This window comes from Blennius ocellaris (assembly GCF_963422515.1).
Source record: "Blennius ocellaris genome assembly, chromosome: 22".
NCBI classification, from domain to species: domain Eukaryota; kingdom Metazoa; phylum Chordata; class Actinopteri; order Blenniiformes; family Blenniidae; genus Blennius; species Blennius ocellaris.
The window spans coordinates 17,894,986-17,916,180 of NC_137671.1; the positions used below are offsets into that span (position 1 = coordinate 17,894,986).

General features: G+C 42.5%; 1 protein-coding gene across 1 annotated transcript in view; it reads right to left on the reverse strand.

The window, feature by feature from the left end:
• Window positions 1-6,468: 6,468 nt before the first annotated feature.
• chst11 (carbohydrate (chondroitin 4) sulfotransferase 11) overlaps window positions 6,469-21,195 on the reverse strand; it is a 154,255-nt gene continuing 139,528 nt past the window's right edge. The window contains exons 3-4 of the mRNA XM_080518321.1: window positions 15,525-15,754; window positions 6,469-14,423 (exon numbers count right to left, since the gene is read on the reverse strand). Coding sequence (XP_080374447.1) covers window positions 13,799-14,423; window positions 15,525-15,754 — 855 coding nt within the window. The 3' untranslated portion in view covers window positions 6,469-13,798. The remainder of the gene's footprint in view (window positions 14,424-15,524; window positions 15,755-21,195) is intronic.

Below are 21,195 nucleotides of genomic sequence, written 5' to 3' on the forward strand. Positions count from 1 at the left end.
TGGTGCTAGTCCTCCAGCCATCGCGCAATCTGCCCCTCTGATTCCTTAAAAGACATTAACCACTGGCGTGGTCAGTTCAAACAGTGAAAGGCAGGCCACACAGATAATACCTGAAGTGTCTTTCTGATCTGACTATAGCAAGAAGCTCTCTGCGTGTCACGCAGTCACGTCTTTCGGCCTTGTTGAAGGTTCAGCTGGAGTACGCAACCACCCTTTCTCCATCTGGCCCCACCTGGCTCAATACCGCTCCGGTCCCGACATCGCTGGCATCCGTATCCAAGCTAAACGGCAGGTTGGGGTCCGGAGGAGTGAGGATGGGTGACTCTGTCAGGGCCCTCTTAAGGCAGTTGAAAGCCTGCTCACAGTCTGGGGTCCAGGCAAAGTCACTGTCTTTCTGCTGCAGACGGAACAGGGGTGCAGCGATGCAGGAGAAGCCTCGCACAAATCGCCTGTAGTAGGACGCCATCCAATAAAGCTCTTGAGCTCTCTCAGGTTGGTGGAGTTTGGCCAATCCTTTACCGCTTGCACTTTCTCCTCCAGTGTGCTGATGCCTTCACCTCCAATCTTGTGCCCGAAAAACTCCAGCTCCCTTCTCTTGAAGCAGCACTTATCTGGATGGAGCTTCAACCCTGCCGCAGCTATCTTCTGTAGAGTCCGGCGCAGGGATGCCAAGGCCACTTCAAAAGAGCTCCCATGTACCAGAATGTCATCCAAGTAGACCAAACACTCGGGGGATATCAGCTAACACCTTCTCCATCAACCGTTCGAACGTGGCAGGAGCGCTGCACAGGCCGAAGGAGAGGACTCTAAACTGCAACAGTCCTCTGCCAGTGCAGAACGCAGTCTTTGGTCTGGCTTCCGGGCTGAGGGGCACCTGCCAGTACCCGCTACGTAGGTCCAAGGAGGAGAACCAGGAGGAGCCAGAAACCAAGTCCAGGGACTCGTCAATGCGGGGCAGCGGGTACAAGTCTTTCCTGGTCACACTGTTCAGCGGTCTGTAATCCACACAGAATCTCATTTTTGTACTCCTCTTTTTGTTTACCATCACAACCCCAGAGGCCCAGGGGCTGTCAGAGGGCTCGATGATGCCCGCCCTGAGCATCTCATCAATTGCACTGTCCTCAGTAGTCTGATGTACCAATGGCAGGAGGGAGTATAACCCCTGGGGAGAGGGGGACAGGGGAGTGTGGAGCAGGGGGGGGTGGGCTCCTCTGTCAATCTGCGAGTTTGCGGGTGTGGTCCAAGGCGCTGTGTGGGGTGCACCATTTTAACCGTGGGGCCCCCATGAAAGGCGAGTGTGTTCTTCCCCAGGTCCAGCACACATCGCTGGACGCACAGGAAGTCCAGACCCAGTATGTAGGGGTCCTGTACTGCTGCAACCCACACCTTAAAGTCCACTGTCAGTCCTCCAGTCCATATAGTCACCACCCACCTTCCAAGCATAGGGGCCAGCTCACCGGTCACTATTCGTAGTTTCACCACAGTAGGTTCCAACTGTATACCCGCTGGAACCATATCGGGTCTCACCAGCGTTGCAGTGGAACCAGTGTCGACCAGGGCCGTACATGGAGTACCAGCAAGGGTGATGGGAACATGGCAAAAGTTTCCTGGATGGGTCCAACCCACCACCCTCACGGACTCCGCGCCGTCATCTGCTTCTGGGGGGAGTGGAGCCCCGGCTGTACAGGTGGGCTCCGGCCGCGGTTAACGGTGCAGGATGGGACGCAGAGGGAAAGGCCTCCGTCGTCGACCTTCTGCCTGCCCGACCTTGCCTCCTGGATTTCCTCCTCCATTGCCTGCTCTGGTTTTGATCCTGGACTGCCTGACTTCGCTTCTGCTGTGTTTGTTTGAGAATAAAACACTGTTGAACCGCGCTTCTTGTCTGTCGTGCAATTGAGTTCACAAACCCTGTCAACTCCCACCAATATTGACTTCAATACCATCGTGGATCCAGCAGTAAACAGCTGCCACACCATCAGCCCTACTCAGGTTGACTTGGTTGTAGATCAATCAATCAATCAATCTTTATTTATATAGCACTTTTTATACATTAAAGCAACACAAAGTGCTTCCACAAGAATTAAAAACAGTGCAAAGACAAAATAGATGGATAAAAAGCAGGTGAACACACACACGCACACATGCACACACACACCATAGGTGAAGACATGCCTAGTGATATGGAGACATGGCAGGACACTGAGGACTAAGGTGAGGAAAGGGACATATTTGGGTCGTCCACACTGGGGGTGGCACAACTTCCGACCACAGGGGGCGCCGCCCCACAGATCCCCCCCCAGTCGGGCAGACCAGCCAATCCCACCGCATACGCGGGGGACCTGCCAGGTGCCCGGGCAGGGAAACCCATGGGACGCCTCCACCAGCGGCAAAACCGGCCACCACCAGTGTAGTGACCCCTAGAGGAACCACTGGAGATAAAAAAGAAGGTAGAAAAAAAAAAAAATTTGATAATTATCTGAAATAAATAAATAAATAAATAGAAGTAGATAAATACATTGATCAAATACATAACTATATACACACATACATGTATAAAATCAGTTAAAAGCCTGATTAAAAAGGTGAGTTTTTAACCCTTTTTTAAAAACCTCAATGGACTCTGCAGCCCTGAGGTTCCCCGGCAGGCTGTTCCACAAACGGGGGCCATAGGAGCTGAACGCAGCCTCCCCGTGAGTCTTGGTCCTCGTTTGAGGGACAATTAAAAGGCCGGTGCCGGAGGACCTCAGGGTCCGCGAGGGTTGATATGATAAAAGTAGTTCGGATAAATAACAGGGTGCAAAACCATTAAGACACTTAAAAACTAGTAAAAGAACCTTAAAATGGATCCTGAAGCCAACGGGGAGCCAATGCAGCGATTTTAAAATAGGCGTGATGTGGGCCCGCCCTCTGGTCCTCGTCAGCACTCGTGCGGCAGAGTTTTGTAAGAGTTGTAGTGGTGCTAAAGTTTTCTTGGGGAGACCAGAGAGCAGGGCGTTACAATAGTCAATTCGACAAGAGATAAAAGCATTAGCACCTCCGCGTTTGCCTGAGAGAGAAATGGGCGGACTCTGGCTATATTCTTCAGATGATAAAAACCAGTCTTGTGACATTTTTGATGTGTGAGATAAAATTAAGCTCAGAGTCAAAAGTTACGCCCAGGTTCTTTACAGATGAAGATGAATTAAAATCTAGCAGTTTTGGTAAAAGTTTCTCTCTCTGGTGTTCAGGACCTACAACTAAAATCTCTGTTTTGTCCTGGTTGAGCTGGAGGAAGTTTGCTGCCATCATGACTTGATATCTAAAATACAGTTAAAAAGGGCATCAATCGGCCTTGTGTCATCAGGAGACACGGCCACATACAGCTGTGTATCGTCAGCATAGCTGTGGAAGCTGACACCCTGTCTCCTGATGACATCCCCTAGTGGCAGCATGTATAAATTAAAAAGGATTGGGCCTAAAATCGACCCCTGGGGAACCCCATAGTGGATTTCATGGGTACCTGAGGAACGTGTATCCAAACTTACAAAGAAGCGTCGATCTGTGAGATAAGAACTGAACCAATTAAAAACATTACCAGAGATGCCGACCAGATTTCTAAGTCTGTCAAGTAAAATACAATGATCAACAGTGTCGAAAGCAGCGCTAAGATCCAATAAAATCAAGACTGTGAGTTGTTGGGAGTCTTGATTGTACCTGATGTCATTTAAAATCTTTAAAAGGGCCGTCTCTGTGCTGTGGTTCTTCCTAAAACCAGACTGATGATTCTCTAAAATGTTATTTGTAAGTAAAAATGTATTTAATTGATTAAAAACTATTTTTTCTAAAATTCTGCTAAAAAATGGTAAGTTGGATACAGGGCGATAGTTATTAAGAACCTCGGGGTCTAAACTGCTCTTCTTCAGAAGGGGCCTCACCACCGCCGTTTTAAAGGCGGCGGGGAAAACACCCGTCTGAAGAGAGCAGTTGACCATGTTTAAAATCTGTTCCTCAAAGAACCCATACAATGACTTAAAAAGTGAGGTAGGAATGGATAGGTAGGAATAGATGGACCAGCAGCCTTACTTCGCTCTACACTTGATTCTGTTGCACCTTGAAGATAAAAGCAACAAGTCAGAGGAGGATCGCTCCATGGTATAATGATAATCTGAGAACTCTAAAGAAATCAGCACGGAAATTAGAGAAGAAATGGTATTTAACTCGGTTATAAGTATTTAGAACAGCCTGGAGAGAAAGTTTGTTAATCTATAAAAAGTCCCTTTGCAAAACAGGAAACGCCTACTATTCCTTCTTAATAGAAGAAAACAAGAACAATCCTAGAATTCTCTTCAACACAATAGCCAGGCTAACAAAAAGTCACAGCTCTGTCGAACCTCATATCCCTTTACCTCTGAGCAGTAATGATTTTGTAAATTTCTTTAATAACAAAATTCTAACTATTAGGGATCAAACTAAAGACTCACTGCCCGGTGCAGTTGCGGATCAACCAACCACATCTTTAGATTCATTAGTGGAGCCTGACTTCCGGTTATCCAGCTTCCACTCTATAGAAGTCCTGGAGTTCTACTCAATCGTGGCTTCATCTAAACCAACAACTTGCTTACTGGACCCAATACCCACTAGACTGTTTAAAGATATTTTCCCTATGATTAGTACATCAATACTAGATCAGATCAACTTATCTCTAATAACAGGTTATGTACCACAAGGCTTTAAGGTTGCTGTTGTTAAACCTCTTGTTAAAAAACACACCTTGACCCAGGAGTCTTAGTAAATTAGAGGCCAATATCCAACCTTCCTATATTTCTAACATCTTAGAAAAAGTGGTCGCAAGTCAGTTTTGTGACCATTTAAGCAAAAATGACTTATTTGAGTCTTTCCAGTCAGGTTTTAGAGCTCATCATGGCACAGAGGTCAAAGTTACTGCTGATTTTCTCTTCAGACAAAGACCTGGTCTCTGTTCTGGTCCTGTTAGATCTCAGTGCTGCTTTTCATACTATTGATCAGAACATCCTATTACAGAGGCCAGAACATCATCGGGCTTAAAGGTACATCACTAAACTGGTTCTGATCATATTTATCAGACAGGTTCCATTTTGTTCATGTTCACGATAATTCCTCAGTCCAGACTGAGGTTAAACATGGAGTCCCACAGGGTTCTGCCTTAGCAGAATGGCGCCACCTCTGACTCTGGTTTCTACAAAGGTTTCTTCCTGTTAGAGGGACTTTTCCTTTCCACAGTCGCAAATAAACCTGCTTGCTCATGTGGATATGTTGGGCTTTTCTATTTTCTCTGTTAAAAGCACCTTGGAATGACTAGGTGTTGTAGCTGTTGTATTTAGTCCTATATAAATAAAGTTGAATTGAATTGAAATATGGCATCTGATTGTGTTCCCTCTGACTGGAACCAGGGTTTGTATTCTCTAACCTCCAACCAGAACCGCAAAAAGTCTCCACCTCTGTATCTGGTTCTGAAAGTTTCTTCCTTTTAAAAGGGAGTTTTTCCTGTCCACCTTCTCTAGGGCTTGCTCATGTGGAATTGTTGCCTTTTCTCTCCAAAACACCTTTGTGTTGTATTCACCGGTATAGAAATTATATTGAATGAATTGAATTGAATGTATTTCAATACACTGAAACCCTTAAGTTTTTCTCAATAACCATTGAAATTAGCTTGTGAATGTACAGAAGACTTGCCTTGTAAAGTGAAGAAATAAGTGAATGAATGATACAGAAAAAGTTTAATGTTCAATCATCTAAATCACACATGTGGAACTCCGGTCCTCGAGGGCCGCAGCCCTGCAGGATTTGGATGTGTCCCTGCTTCCTCACAGCTGATTGCAATGAGCAGCTGGTTCTCTGGCTTTGTGCTGAACTTGGTGATGAAGCATCAGGACATTCAGTGGAGGGAGACGTGGAAAACCTGCAGAGCTTCGGCCCTCCAGGATCTGAGTTTGACACCCCTGATTTAAAGGGCTTGCTCTCAAATGAAATCCTCATGTTATTAAACTGATGAAGTCATGTTTTTGAGTTTTATAAAAAAAAAAACAGCATTGAAGCTAAAAAAAATTGAAGCTTGATTAATTGAGGCTGAATGGATGTCCTAAGAAACACTTCTGACAGGCTGTGACACTGCAGAGGTAAAACAACATGATCTAATCGCATCTGGGCAGCATCATGAGCTTGATGAGGCAGAAAATCACTTCATACATCAGTTTAGGATCACGTCGAAATGAAATAATTCAGCTTTCCTGATACTGTATGTCCTATGCTATTTGTTGCTGACAGTCATGAGAGCTACTGAATTAAACTGGTGAGATGTTTCATCGACTGCAGTGTTCAGTCATTTTATTGGTGTTTACCTGATTGTACAGGCACCGGCGATCATGCAGGGCCTTGAGGCCTTACCTGCACTGAGGATGTCAAAAGTAAGAAATAAACCCCCCCAAAAAAGACAGTCTGGACTCAAGAACAGACTTTTAATCTTCCAAATGCTTTTATTTGAAGGATCCTGCTCTTGTATGCTCCCAGTGTTTGTCTTCATTGTAATGTTCTGGGTTTCTGTTCTCTTCTCAGAGGCATCTGGAGGAGCTCCACGGCTAGATCAGTGGAAAAAAGAAAAACAACTCAAATATAAGCACATGACTATGATGCAGAAGGATTTTTCTCTCAAACATGTGACTGTTTTTATCGTGTTTGAGAACATTCATCTACATCAGTGTGAACACGACCCGTGAGCCCAGGAGGCAGGCGAGTGTGTGTGTGTGTGTGTGTGTGTGTGTGTGCGCACTATGGGGAATGCATGTGAGAAATGAATTTTCAGTGTGAATGGAATAAAAAAACACATTCTTACAGGCGTTAACTATGTTTCTCAGGCTGAATGGCCTGAGTGCTTCCTGTTGGAAAGTAAGTTCTCTGATATGATAATATTTGCTGAAATGAGGGTTTGTACTGTGAAGAGTAAAATCTAAACTCATAAAAATCAAATCTGCAGCACCTCAGGAGTTTTATGTGCCCACCGATTCAACTTTTACATTTTTAAGGATTAATTCCATGATTCCTTCAATAGAAATGCAGTTTTAAAATAAATCTGTTCATAAATCTAGTCCCATTGGTCCTTGTCTAGGTATAATTACACTGACAACAGAAGGTGTGAAGCACAAACTGAGAAGGAAGCTCTGTGCTGAATGAAAGGTCTGTCTGTGTGTGTGTGTGTGGTGTGTGTGTGTGTGTGTGGGGGGGGTTATCGTTCATTATCATATCCAAACATGACAGCAAGAAAAGCACTAGCAGTATAAATGACATCATGTCTTCACTGTACAAAAGCATTCTGCAGTGGGTCGGCAGAAATGTCCCAAATGAAACAGGCAGAGATATAAAAAGTCTCCGGCTTTGTCCCTCTGTGCTAATGAAAGTTTCATACGATGTTCGGCTCAAATATGCTTCTGAATATTGTCCATCTGGTGCCAAAAATCCACCAGCCCACTTTCACAGGTGCTCGCTGCTGGTTTATTTAGGTAAAAACAAAACAAATCAGTGTTTCCCATGAACTATCTTTTGAGGAGTTCAAAAGGTGGAGAACGTACCTTGCTGCATTGTTGTTGAGCATTAGAAAAGAAGAATGACACTACACTTGACATGGTCCAGGTAATTACAAAGTTAGCATCGTAGTGAAAACAGCTACAAAGTTTAAATACAACAAAAACATCATGTCACTTTAGCCACACATAACAGCGTGGACCTCCACTTTGGTCCAGACTTAAACTAATGTCCATATTATGAAACAAGACATTAACTTTTAAATAATTAAAATAATGTTCAAGACGTTCTACTGCCTCTCTTGTCAGATAAGAACGTCTCAATAGTTCCACTTCCCCTTGTACTTTGTGCTAATTAGCCAATGCTAACATGCTAAATGTGAAAAGGAATTAACCTGCGTTATATGTGCATGTTAGCATTGAGAATCCGACATTCCCATTCGTCACAAAACTGTAAGTTTTAGTCAAGTTGTTTCCTCCTGTTTCCGTCTTCTTTGCTATGCTAAGCTAAACTAATTTGCTAATGACTGTAACTTAAGTAGAGCTGGTTAAATATACTCAAACTCAACGAGAAAGATTTTTTTGAATGATGAATGTCTTTTTAAAAGTACATCACACACACACTCATGCATCGTACCACCAATGAAATAAAACAACAGTAAACACAAATTAAATTGCTCAACCCCAGTCAGACATGTTTATGAGCTTCCCCGTGTTCCTGCCAGTGACACACACAAACATGTAGTTCAGTCTACTGGTAGACATCGTTAAAAAAATAAATACAGTCATGGAACTCAAACACAAACACGTACAGTTTGAGACGCTTCCCTCTGGCTGTTTCCTTTTTCAGCTTTTTGACAGCTTTTGTGTGTTTAACTCAGCTGCCCTCTCTGACATGCACTCCCCTCCCTCCACTACAGCAGGACACGTTTAGAGCGAGGAAAGAAGAGGACAGCTAAGAGTTCCTCTGTGGGTTGCTTGTCCTCCTTTCTGGGCTAAATGAGCAGTTTAAACCTGGGCGCCGCACACAGAGCACCAGCCACCCAGCGCTGTGGATGGAACTGCTGAGTAAGATGCAGTGTGGCATTAACATCAGCAGGAGTGCTAATGCCACAGCCAAATGTGTGCGTGTCTTTTGCTGAGAATACAGCTATTGTTTGTGGGAAAGCGTGAGGGCCGAGGCTCCAGGCCAGGCCGGTAGCTTCTTCTCCTTATTAGAGCCAGATGTCTGAGCAGAGAAGAAAAACAGAGCTGTTCTCTCATTATAACCCTGACATGGCATGTGCACAGATGTCGGGTAAAAATACTTCAAAAGAAAAGGTTTGCAGCCACCAGAACACGTCTCTGAAGGAAAATATCTATTCTTATAACAAGATCTGGTCATGAGCCCTTTCTCTCATGCTAACATCTCACTGCCTGGGTTCCTACAAAACAACGTGGAGCCAACATGAGGCAGCTTCAATCCTCCTTCTGAAAATTACATTTGAACAATTGTCGTGAAGCTGTAATGTCTAATATGTGTTTTTCAAATCAGATAATTGTGTTATTATTTCCTATTTACAGGGCATCCACTGACTATTTACACAACGGAAAGCATTATATAGACCAAAATCACACACTTTTTTACCATTTCTAACTTAAAAAGTATCTGAAAAATGATCACTTTCTCACAGAATTACTGGAAACATTTGGCTACATGCTATTGAGCACAATCGTTCAACTATATAATGAAAAACAGAATCTTAAATTTAGATCTTTTTTATACATGTTTGTAATCTTTCCCTGGTTTTATGTGCATGCTTTTTCATGGTTGAATCCATCAATCGGGTGAACTTGAATGAAACTTTTGGAGGGACTTGTGTGGAATGAGATCGAGAACCACTAAAATGTGTCTTTTGTGATCTTTTTTAAATAGCTTTTATGTGTGGTTGTGAAATACAAGTAAGAAAAATAAATATGTCCCATTCACGCTTCTCGTTTAGGTGCATTCTGAAAATACAGTTAAATGGTTAATGAACTATGAAGATTTCTATGTGTTTACATTTCTTTTTAACACCCGCTGTAAATAGCATCATCCATTGAGTCGGTTACCATGGAAACCAGTAGATCAGAAACACCTTTGCCATGTATTTTCTTTAGCTGTTTTGCTGAGAGTTTTTTCATCTTCATGATTATTACTACCGTAACTAAAAGCGATAATTTTTCTAACGCATGGCCTCGTATTTGTTACGACTCCTGTTAGAAGAGGAGACGTCTCATTCAATGTCTCTGATCCACATATTAGATGATATGAATTATTTTCACAAATTAGCATCTGAATTTACTTTACAAGGACTTTAAATACGCTATCATAATCACAATTGCTTTAATAAAATATATCGTTTTTAGAAAGAATTTAACAAAGTATTTCATATTTTAACAAAAGTCCAGCAGCATTGACACTGAACACCCTTATTATGCATAACACAAATGCTGTTTACAACTTCATATAGTGAATATTTACTCTCTAAAGATGCTGAATACATCTTCAGTGTCATTCATCACATCCTCGTGATGTAAAGGGCTTCCATCTCAGAGGATATGTACACTATGTGGTGAAGGTGTTACAGCTGAAGTGAAAAAACAGACCAGATTCGCCTTGAAATGCAATAATGGCCCTTCATCAAGTCACACTGACCTCCTGAGCTGATGTACAGTGTCAAAGAGGCTGTCACCTTACGAGCTGCCTGAATTCACAATAAGTTTAGTAAATAAACTAAACTCAACATGTGAATTCAAAGGGACTCATCGAGGGAACATTTAAGTCATTCCTGTATTTGCATATTTAATTTCAAATAGCAACTCTGCAGGGAAATTAGTGCAAAATTAGCCTGTTTATGTTAGTTGTTTGCATGAAACTGAGCATTTTGTGTGGTGCATTTATGTTGGAGTGGATCCAAAATATCAATGTTGCTTTATAATAACTGATTTATAAAAATACAGCAAAAATAAAAAAAACCAACAACAAACAAAACACAAACTCACACAAAAAAAATTAAAACCAGAATTTTTCCTTTGAGGAAAACTTATCAAAAAAAATGTGTGTTTTGAACAGTAATGAGAAGCTCATGGTAAATCTTGTCCATGATTGGTAAGTGCCACAGAAGTCATTGAAATGAGTCCAGCTTTATGATACATTTTAAATGTTCCAGATGTTAGAAACACTGTAGAAGTTATGGTTATGAGACGTACGCATGCCAGATCCTCTCGGAGGGGACCGCAGAGGAATATGAAGGTTAATTAAGGTAATATTCTCATTCTAGTTCCTCATGTTAATGGCATGTCTCATCACATTGTGCAGGAAATTGATCCCATGATCACTTTGCTTTACTGAACTTTTGTACCCTGATCTGACATTTAGGGACCTATTAGGTGCTTCTTATCTTTCTGCACATGGCTGCAGCTGGCTGACACAGAGCAGGAGGTGATGCACTTTAAACTGCACTTTAACATCCATATTCCCTCACTGCTACGGCTTAATTCACCGGCAATGAACCTTGTTCTTTGGAGAGCCGGTAAAGTTCAAACACCCTTGGGTAATTACGGTATAGGAGCCTTCCTCAGGCCGGGAGGCAAAACTCCTTTTATGTCAGCAAATCGCCGTGGAAATCACTGAGCATGTTCCCACAACACCAGTCCACACACACAGGAGCTGCTTTCTGGAAAAGACTAAACGCCTCGATGTGTGTGAGACAGACCAGTCAGATATCTTCCTCTTCCTTCTGTGCAGTGCTTACACAACACCATGTAAACCGGTTCATGGTGTTCTATTGAGTGCAGTTACTAACCTTGACTTTGCCTTTCATTAATCACAGTACAGTGTGAGATACACTCCTGGATTCCATAATGTGGGCAGCAGATCGCTGATGAAACAATACACACCAGATCCAGACCTGATTTTAACCTGATTGCATTTACACCTTTTATCAATACGCATCTCCAGTGCCTACATCAAGATCACATTCATCTATTCATTCCGCTTATGTTGTATCTTCATCCTGTTTTGAAGGTATCAGTCAGTAAAAGCAAGTACTGGCAGCTCATATTATTCAACGGTTTTCATGTGTATCTGCAGAGATAACTCATCTAACAATGTTTTGAACTCACTTTGTACCTGAATGCCTTTCAAGAACTTTCTCTTTTCTCTTACAGGCCGACTACAGAATGATAGTAATGCTTGTTAACGTGTAACCTTAACCAGAATCAGTTAAGTTTTCCAGCTATCATGACTGCAATGTGTGTGGTTTTGGTCAGCTTGACACATTTTTAATAGATTTTTGTTTGCATGAATGGCATACAGAGGAGTGATGTGAAGGTCAATACCATGTACTTGTGATATTGGATCTATTGTAATGTTAAAATATTTATATTAGCAATTTTGTCAATATTAAAAAATAAGACGTTTAAAAGAATTTGTCAGAAGTCATTACGTCGCATTTCCTCATCTTTACTTTCAATATTTCTTCTGCAAGTGATGACATCACAGCTATGAGCCCGAAGAGGCTGAGATGTGTCCAGAAGAAGTTCAACCATCAGAGATAAACAATAGGAAAGAATACAGTGTGCTTGGTGTCTTTTTGTTAGTTAAAAATATATCTAATTCCTTTCTCTAGGCATATAAGCTGAGAGTTTTTGAACAAAGTATTGGTATGTATCAATATCGGTACCAGCAATAATTGTACTTGGTATTAGACACGATGTCACATCGCTACAAAGATTGAACAAGAAGAAAAAAAGTGCTATTTTTGATGGCTGAAAGAATTTTAAAGAGGGCAAAATCTGATTGCAGACATATCAACCAGCCGGACATGGAGTCAAAGATGAGCGCATTGATCAGGTCAATGGCGATAAAGTGTCCTGTACTCTGTTACTGTGGAGGTTTTTGGCACCAATTGTGAAAATAACCCTTGAAATTGGAGCATCTCAGGCTCAGAGGGACAAAGCCAGCAGACTACCCAGACGTTAGAGATAAATGCCGTGCCACACTAATGATGTATCAGAGGCAAACTGTGAAGAAAGAAACCAGTTGATGAAACAAAACCCTCAGTTCAACTTTGACAATGTTCATTAGCCCAAGAAGAAACCCTCCTCCCAAAAAACCCCAAATATTAATTCTTTCTCTTAGTTTATCCAACAATTTAAATAATCTTTAGACATTGCTGCTCGCAGCAATTATTCAAAAGACAATAAAATAAACATGAAGACAAAAGGATAATTTACTGGAAAACATGTTCAGTTATTGGAGCAGGGGCCTTGTGGGCGTGTCTGCTGACCCCTCACACGGGGGGAGGGTCATGAGATCCGGCGCCTCGAACCCTGTCCACAACCATGCAGGCTGTCTTTTGATGTTAGCGCAGCGGCAGGCTCGTCGCTGGCGGTTGCCGCTTCCGTCTCGTGCCTTGTACCTTCCTTTCCACGTCCTGTTACACCTCAGAGTGTTAAGGATGCGTCGTGTTACAGGCGGTAATATATTAAGCACTTCCATACTTCCATGCTGCAGTGGGAGTCTGTGACTTCCTCTGGGGTGGGCGGTGTAACATAAGAAGTGCTTTCAGCCGACATTGCAATGATAACTTGTTTGTGTTGAAGGCTACTTCAACTGCAAAGGTCTTGAGGGTGAAATCAGTAGCCATCCATTACAGGGCATCCTTGAGTCAACTTCTCCTGGAACGTATGAATCTAATGAGGACGAGGGTAATGGGTGCTAACTCACCACGCTGACACCGCAGTGAAGGGCACGTTTTACAATTTGACGGAGTTTCTCTATTGATCCAGGGCGGAGGGGAGATAAGCTAAACTCCCACTATGCATTGAGGGGTCAGGGCACGTGCAAGGCTTTGCAGAATCTGAAGCAGCCTAATTTGTCAGCAGTTTGTTTAAACAAGAAGGAAATGTCATGAGGAGAACCCCCTGCAGGATAACTTGCCCCTTCTGAAACACCTTGAAGACCTGCTTCACCCACACATTCAGTTTCTCAGTCTCGTTATCCCATCAGAAAACCCTCTGTACTTCCTGATTGTACCTTCACTGACTCATGACGAGCACGCATTACCCAAGTCGCATGGCACCTGCTTAAATATCAATTTCAGATGCCATTCCTGTAAGGTACAACAATAGTTTTTAAAAAAAAAATCAAGTTTGCTTCCAAAAAAATCTGCCCTTCGCCTGATTTTGTTGCCTGTCTTGGAAAAAAGGCAGCTACTCTTAGAGTCCCAGGCCCGTCCTTGTTAGTCCAGTCGCAAGTAGCTGGGAAGGGAGTAGTTGAACATGAGGAAGTCCAACTTGTAGAGCTGGTAGAGCTGGATCTGCTGCTGAGTGCTGATATTGCCGAAGAACTGAGCCGTCATGGTGTCTGTGGTGCGGGTGGACTTCGCAAAGGTTGGGAAGCGCAAGGAGTCGCCAACGCCCACCAACCGCAAAACGTAGTTTGCATCTTCCTCCAGCGTCTCGTACTTCCCCACCATGTTGTAGTGGATGTGACATGGGTGACAGAGCTGGTACACAGTCTGCCAATGTTCATTGAGCGGGCCATCGCGCTGCGTGGCTGGGTCCACCAGGTACTCGGCAAACTCTTTGAACTTGACATCAGCGCCGTTGAGCAGGGCCTCTTGCGTGGCGTTCTTGCGGTAGCGCCGGACGATGCGGGTGCCGAAGCGCTTGTGGAAGGACGAGTTGTACTTGAGGGTGAACTTGTTCCGGTAGGCGGAGACCAGCCTCTCAAAGGGCTCACGAACAAACAGGAACTTGAGGTAGTTCTTGAGGCGGTGATTGATCTCGGGAATACTGTACTGATTCAGTGTCTTCAAATTGGAGGGAACATGGGCTTCATTGGAGGGGATTTCCATGGGGTCGCTGTGGAGGAGAAGTGAGACAGTGGGGGTGAACAACTAATGAACAAACGATAAGTTGACATCAAACAAATCCTGTGTACAGTCATCCAGAAGCCTAGTGAGCTAGCTGTTAGATGTTAGCTTTGTGTTTATCTGTCTAACTATGTCAGTCTTGTTAATGCTTTGAAGAACTGTCTTCATACTCAGCACACATTTACCATCATCTCATGATAACCTCATCATATTTCAGTAGTATGTACTCAAAGAGTAAGATCAATGTTCTGATTTCAGCAAATCTTCTGAATACCTTCGGGCAATTTCTTACACCCAGTCTCACAGTACCATTAAGTGATTAGATCTTGTAGATCAGAAGGTCAAAGAATAATGACATTACATGTAAATATAAAATCATGTAAACCTTGACTGAATGAGGAAAAAATATTCAGTTGGTCTCCAGCCAAGAAGTAATTGTATATTGTATGCTCAAAGTCAGCTTCATCGTGACTTCTCATTTTCACCATCATATTTTCTGATTCTGATGTTGAATCTTTGTCCACCCTCCGTATATTTCAAAAGGTTTACAAATATAAAGATTAGCACCAACTTGATATTGAAACACATGTGGAGCTGATCTACTACCTGGATGCACTAAGAGAGATGTTGCTGTTACTGTTGTGAGAGGCGTTTCCTCTGCTGCTTCCCCTGACTTTGATTTTCAAACTTTATTGAAAAATAGTTTCTGGGATTCTGTCTTCTTATGCACTCTTGTTTATGTTTTTCTTCACTTTGTGACAGATCAACTCCTATGTTGTGTTTTTTTCTGTTGCTCTCACGTTTGAAAATTTCCTCCAACTGCATGTTTCATCCATCAGTAAAGCAAAAATACTGTTTATGTAGCTTTCATGGTGCTGTTTTCAGTGGGTCAGTTGAAGTGATTAAATCAGGCCCTTATTGTTGTATTGCATTATATTCCCTGAATATATCCACTATATACAAAATGATATTATTGAAACAATGACGTCAATGTCAACGAGACTCACAAAGGCCAGCCGATATTTGTAGTTTGTACAAGCAGAATAAAGGATTCCCGTCTCACTTTGTATCTATGAAACATTGACCTCACCTGTATTTGCCTCTTCCTGTGAGCACCATCATCACACGTTTCCAGTTGGTACAGGCCACCTTGGGGACGTAGCAGTAGATGAGTTCATGGTCCTCGTCCACCACCAGGTGCTTGAGGTCTCCAGGGGTGAGGACTCTACGCTTTCGACTGGACGCGCTGTAGACTCGACAAGCATCCACGACCTGATCCCTCCGGGCCTGGTGGAGGACGGCGGTGCCTGACAACTCCGGCTGGACACAGAAGTACAGAATAGAAGGGAGACAATATTACTGTGAAAGTCCATCAACAAGCTAAGACCTGTTTTTGACATATTTCATGAATGAGTGTGGAAAATAAAAGATAAATGGAAGACAAACTCCGATTGGACCTTGGACCGCAGTGTGTTCGCCACCTGAGCCAGGCTGGCTAACATTAGCTCCTCCACGGACCGCAGTGACGTCATCATCAAGCTTTTTCTACCCTTATCCTCCGCTCTCTGACAGGCAAGGGACAACTCCTCCTTGACCATAAGTTTGACTTTCTTTGTCTGACAGAGACATGGCAACCACCTGGTGATTTTTCCCAACTGAGGAAGGACACCCCACGTGGGTTTGTTTCCATCTGTCAACCTCGTCACACTGGGAGAGGGGGAAGTCTTGGCCACTGTGCCTGAATTTATCGCTTTTGAGTCCATGACTGTGCAGATAAGTAGACCAACTATAGTGGCCACTGTCTACCGCCCACCAAACCAAACAAGAATTGTATCTGTGAATTTTCCACCTTTCTCATATAGATTTGCTCACGTTCTCCCAATATCATCTTGTTGGAATTCACATGGACAATACCAACCTCACATTCACTGAGGACTTTCTATCATGTCTGGACAGTTTTGTATTGAAACAATACATCACCTTCTCGTCACACTCAAGAGGACATGTTCTGGAATTGCTTTACTTCTCACCCACTGATCTCCCCATCTGTGATCACATGTTAATTTCATTTAACCTGAACCTCACACTGTACATAAGTCAAACACCAAGGGTCATTTCATTCCGCATGATCAAAAATATCAACATAGCAGTTTTAAGATCAGACTGATTGTGACAACGCCTGCACCATAAACTCCCGTTCCTCCAGTGGTTTCTCAGAATGTTCTTCATACCCTGCTTCACTCACATGCCCCAATAAAAACCAGGGGGCTCATTTATAAAGGTTACACAGAAAACGGGTCCTGAAAGATGCGTACGTGACTTCCCTCGCAAAGTTTGTGATTTAAAAAAAAAAAAACTTTGAGGGATGTGCGTACCGATGGGCAAACTTGGAATCTTGATCCACATAATCACAAACAGCCAACCTGCAGTGTTCTAGATGTTTCTTTAGTGTGCCATTACTACTGAATCAGCAGCACAATGTTCATAAACTTTCATTATTAACACAAAGCGGTGAATAAAACTGATTGATGATTATCAATTGTGACAAGGTGTGTAACAATCAGTCAAATTTCAGAATAAATTTTCCGTCATCATTAGATTGGCAGCAGATTTATGGTAGAACAACTTGCTCAAACTGGATTGGTGACCCGTCCTCGTCCAACCCGTCTTCACACAATGTTAGCAGCACGTTAAGGTAGTAGTTAACACTCCCACCTGAGCAGGAAAACCCTGGGGGGGGGGGTATTGCACAAAAGTTGGATAAGTATATCCAGGATAAAGGAGAATGCACGGCTAGGTTAAGTCTGGTCGGCGCAATCTTGGATAATTTGGCTGTACCTTTGCTGATGCAGCATAAAGAGACGAGGTTTAATCAAGCCTGGTGTGAATGATTGAGATAAGTGCGCACTCACGGTGTCCTCAAGAAGACCCATGAATTTGATCAGAGAATCACTGATGAAAGCATGGATCATGGACGTGCAGCTTCATTTATACCCGCTGAGCAACTGCTGCTTCTGCAATAGTATGAAGAAATGAAAGCTAAAATATGGAAAAAGGAAACACCAGCGCTGTTCGAAAGGAGAGAGAGAAAGACTGGCATAAGTAACCCAAACATGGAGAATTCATAAAGTGAACTTATAGAGTGTTGATCAGTTATATAAATCACTGATTGTTAGATTTGTTATAACCCCCCCCTTTTTTTCAGTTCCATAGAACAGCATGTTACCTAGTTTATGTGACATATATATCGTTTTAAGAAATTATCTGTCATCTCTAGTATCTATTTATCCCATGTTGTGTTCTGTTTCATCCATCATAAAGAACAAACCTGTCTGGTCAGAAAAGAACGTGGCAACAGGTTAAAACAAGATATTAAATATTCTGCAGTCTGGTAAGTGATTTTATTGTAGCCTTGATAGCAATTATCAAATAAAGTGATTAGTGTTTAACTGACTTTTTAAATTATTATTATTTTTAAATATTTCAGCAGTAAAAAAAAGCCCACTGTAAGAGCACAGGAGATAGCCCCCCTACACAGGACCTGACCCCAGCAGAGGAGCCGGCCCTTGACCTGAATAAAGGGAGGCCAGAGATGGAGGGGATCCAGGGAGGGACTGTGACACTCAGTCCGTCCCCCTGATTGCCACGTCTATATGAATGGCTCCCACATTACACTTCCACTACAGATGAAACACATGTCACAGAATTATTGTGCCTGACTTTGTATTTGCTGCAGTGTCTGGGGACAGAGTGGAGCTTTTGGAGCCACCTGACGACGATCCTGTTAGTTTTGTACATTTTAAACAGTGTTTGCCTGCATATTATCTCAAATGTCCATGTATGTCTATGCAGGGTGAAGGCACATCTGTAGATGTGGAGACGCCGTCTGTGAGCTGGAGAAGGCTTCAGGTTTGTCAAATCTGTGACAAAAACTGCTTATTTAGTTGTAAATGAATAGGAAATCATAAATGAGGTGCTGAAAAAATGTGTTCCAGGACCGAGAGGTGCCCTGGGCCAAAGTGAAGCTGGGGACATTGTGAGTATTAGCTAAAGTAAGTGTGTTGAACAAATCATATTGTGCTAATTGCCCTTGCTTTGACAGACATCTCAAACCATCAGAGCCCTTTATGTGACACATCTGCAGAGAGAGATGGCTCTAGCAGACATCAAAATAAAGAATGAGAAACGAAGAATGAGGAAACTGGATCTTGAGATCCAGAACCTGGACCGTGAGGTTGGAATTACAGTTCACACCGTAACCATATTAATAATGTATTGTATGTTCATTCTTGTGATATTTTCTCTCTCCCACAGACGCCACGCTGAAAATCTATAATAAAAGTTGGTAGAAAATGACGCTGTCTTTTCTTTTGCAATGAATGTGGGCCATGCAATTGTTGAAAAGGTGCTATGCAGAAATGTTCTTACAATGCATGACCAACACAAGAAAAAATGCACTTACACTGGACAAAAAGTGCACAACAAATATTTAATTTGACCAACACTCTTGCAACTATACAAATTGTTATGAATATAACAGCAATAACTCCAATGAGCCATCTAAATCAAATTCTGACAGTAATTCCACAACCAGGATGTATTAGTATTACAACATAGCCATAGGCCACAGACATTTTTTTAATGAATAGAGATATTTTAAAGTTAAAAGGTGAGGTCTGTTGGGACTAGGGCTGCAACGATTCGTCGACAAAAATCGATAATAGAAATTGTCGACAATGAATTCCATTGTCGACAATCGTCGCTCGACGGGTTTTTTCCAACAGAGTGAGGCATCTCACTTCATTACAATCTCTGCCGAGTCGCACATGCGCAATAGCATCTCTGACGCGCGGTGACGTACACAGAAATAATGGCGGCGTCCAACACAGCAGCACGAGAACTTCAGGAGTTTGGGAGCATTGTAGCTTGGATACGGCGAACAAAAAGATTACAGCCTGAGCCTCATGTTGATTTTAAACCTGGTCGGTCCACCAGGACAGGTTTGTGTCCAGGTTGTAGCACACAGTCCATGTTTTCAACATGAATGTGGACAACTCTGAATGCTTTTTCAGCCGTGTATCTACACATGTCCGTTGTTAAAACCGTTAGATTTCAGACTGTTGAGAATTGTAAAGTTCTTTTACAACTGAATGCACTTCACAAAATGCACTTTATATATTTTTTTTTATTTAATGTTTTACTGCTGCTAATGTGCCCTTGGTTTACAGGAAAGAAATGTTTACTTGATTTTAATTTATTTTTTTATAAAACACATTTGCCTGTCCTTGGACAGAGGGTTATTTATTTTTGGATTTATGGCCTATCAGCAGCAAAGTTGAATAAAAGATGCATTTTTCATTGAAGTACCCACCTTTCTTGTGTTTATTATCATTTGCCACATAATTAAAGCAACCTCATGCTAAATTTAAGAAAAAAATTATAATTATCCGATTAGTCGACTAATCGTTTCAATAGTCGGTGACTAGTCCACTATTAAAATAGTCGTTAGTTGCAGCCCTAGTTGTGATCTCACAAGACCACAGTAAGTTTGTTCATTTCTAAGGAAAGACAATGTTCATATGTTATGATACACAGTCATGACATATGAGTTCTGACCCAGGAATGTGATTGACCATCACACCCAGTGGGGGGGCCTTTCCCCACAGCAGATCCTCCCCCGCTTTCTGCTGAAAAGACGCTTCCCCCCATGCACTCAGCCAGTCACTGATTGGTTGAAGCTCTCAGGATTCAACACATTCGAATCCACACACTTTCAAGAAAAGCCTGCAAAAGCAGTCTTGCTGAGAGTCTTCCCCGAGTAGGTGGGTTGCTGGAGGCAGCTCACCTTGCGTTAGCATCCAGCTAACACCAGAGGCCTGCAACCAGGGCCTTCACTCCTCAACTCCTCTGCTGACCCGACCACGAGGGTCAGACCTTCCCCTGATCCAGAGACCAGCACCCAGAGTCTGATCTCCCATCAACCAGGAAAACCAACCAGTTCCTCCAGGACGGACCAGGGAAACGACGCCTCACAGAACTTCTTTGTGTTTTCCTCAACCAGCAGGAAAACCATCACAGACCTGAGCGACCAGCTCCTCAGTCTGGACAAAAGGAACAACCAGGAGCTGCAAAGAAGGACTCCTGAAACATCAACTTCATCTTCTTCTCCTCAGCCTGCAGAACCAGCAACCACAGTTAGCAGGAGGTGCTAACTACAGGAGAAGACACCAGCTTCCCTCCAGCAGGACAACAACTGAACTCCTTCAAGGAAGTGGTAACAACTGGGCTTTACCTGAGATTAGTTAAACCTGATGCTATGATAGAACTGTTTAACTTTATGAAGATGTGTTGATTGTGTTACAGTGATTGAGTTCTATAGATAATGATATTAGGAGACGTTATCAACCTGTAAACCAATGTTAGCTCTGCCACAGACACAGAGTCTGCATGTGTTTATTTGTTTTCATTGTTAATAAATAGAATGTTTGGAATCATACTTGCTGTTTTATTAATGAGCACAAAGGTGAATGAAATGTCGACCTCTTCTGTGTCAAGAACTCCAAAATGCTTCAAGCTTTACTGTTAATTCTGGTAATTGTAATTAATTTAACTATTAATTCCAATTCCTGATTAACTGTTTAGTATATCTTATGAGACTGATGGAACTGAATTGACTATCATTTCCTGTTAAGACAGGTGGAGCTCCGAGGTTCTGATACACATCAGATTAAATTTCAACATTATTAATAACTATCTTTGAT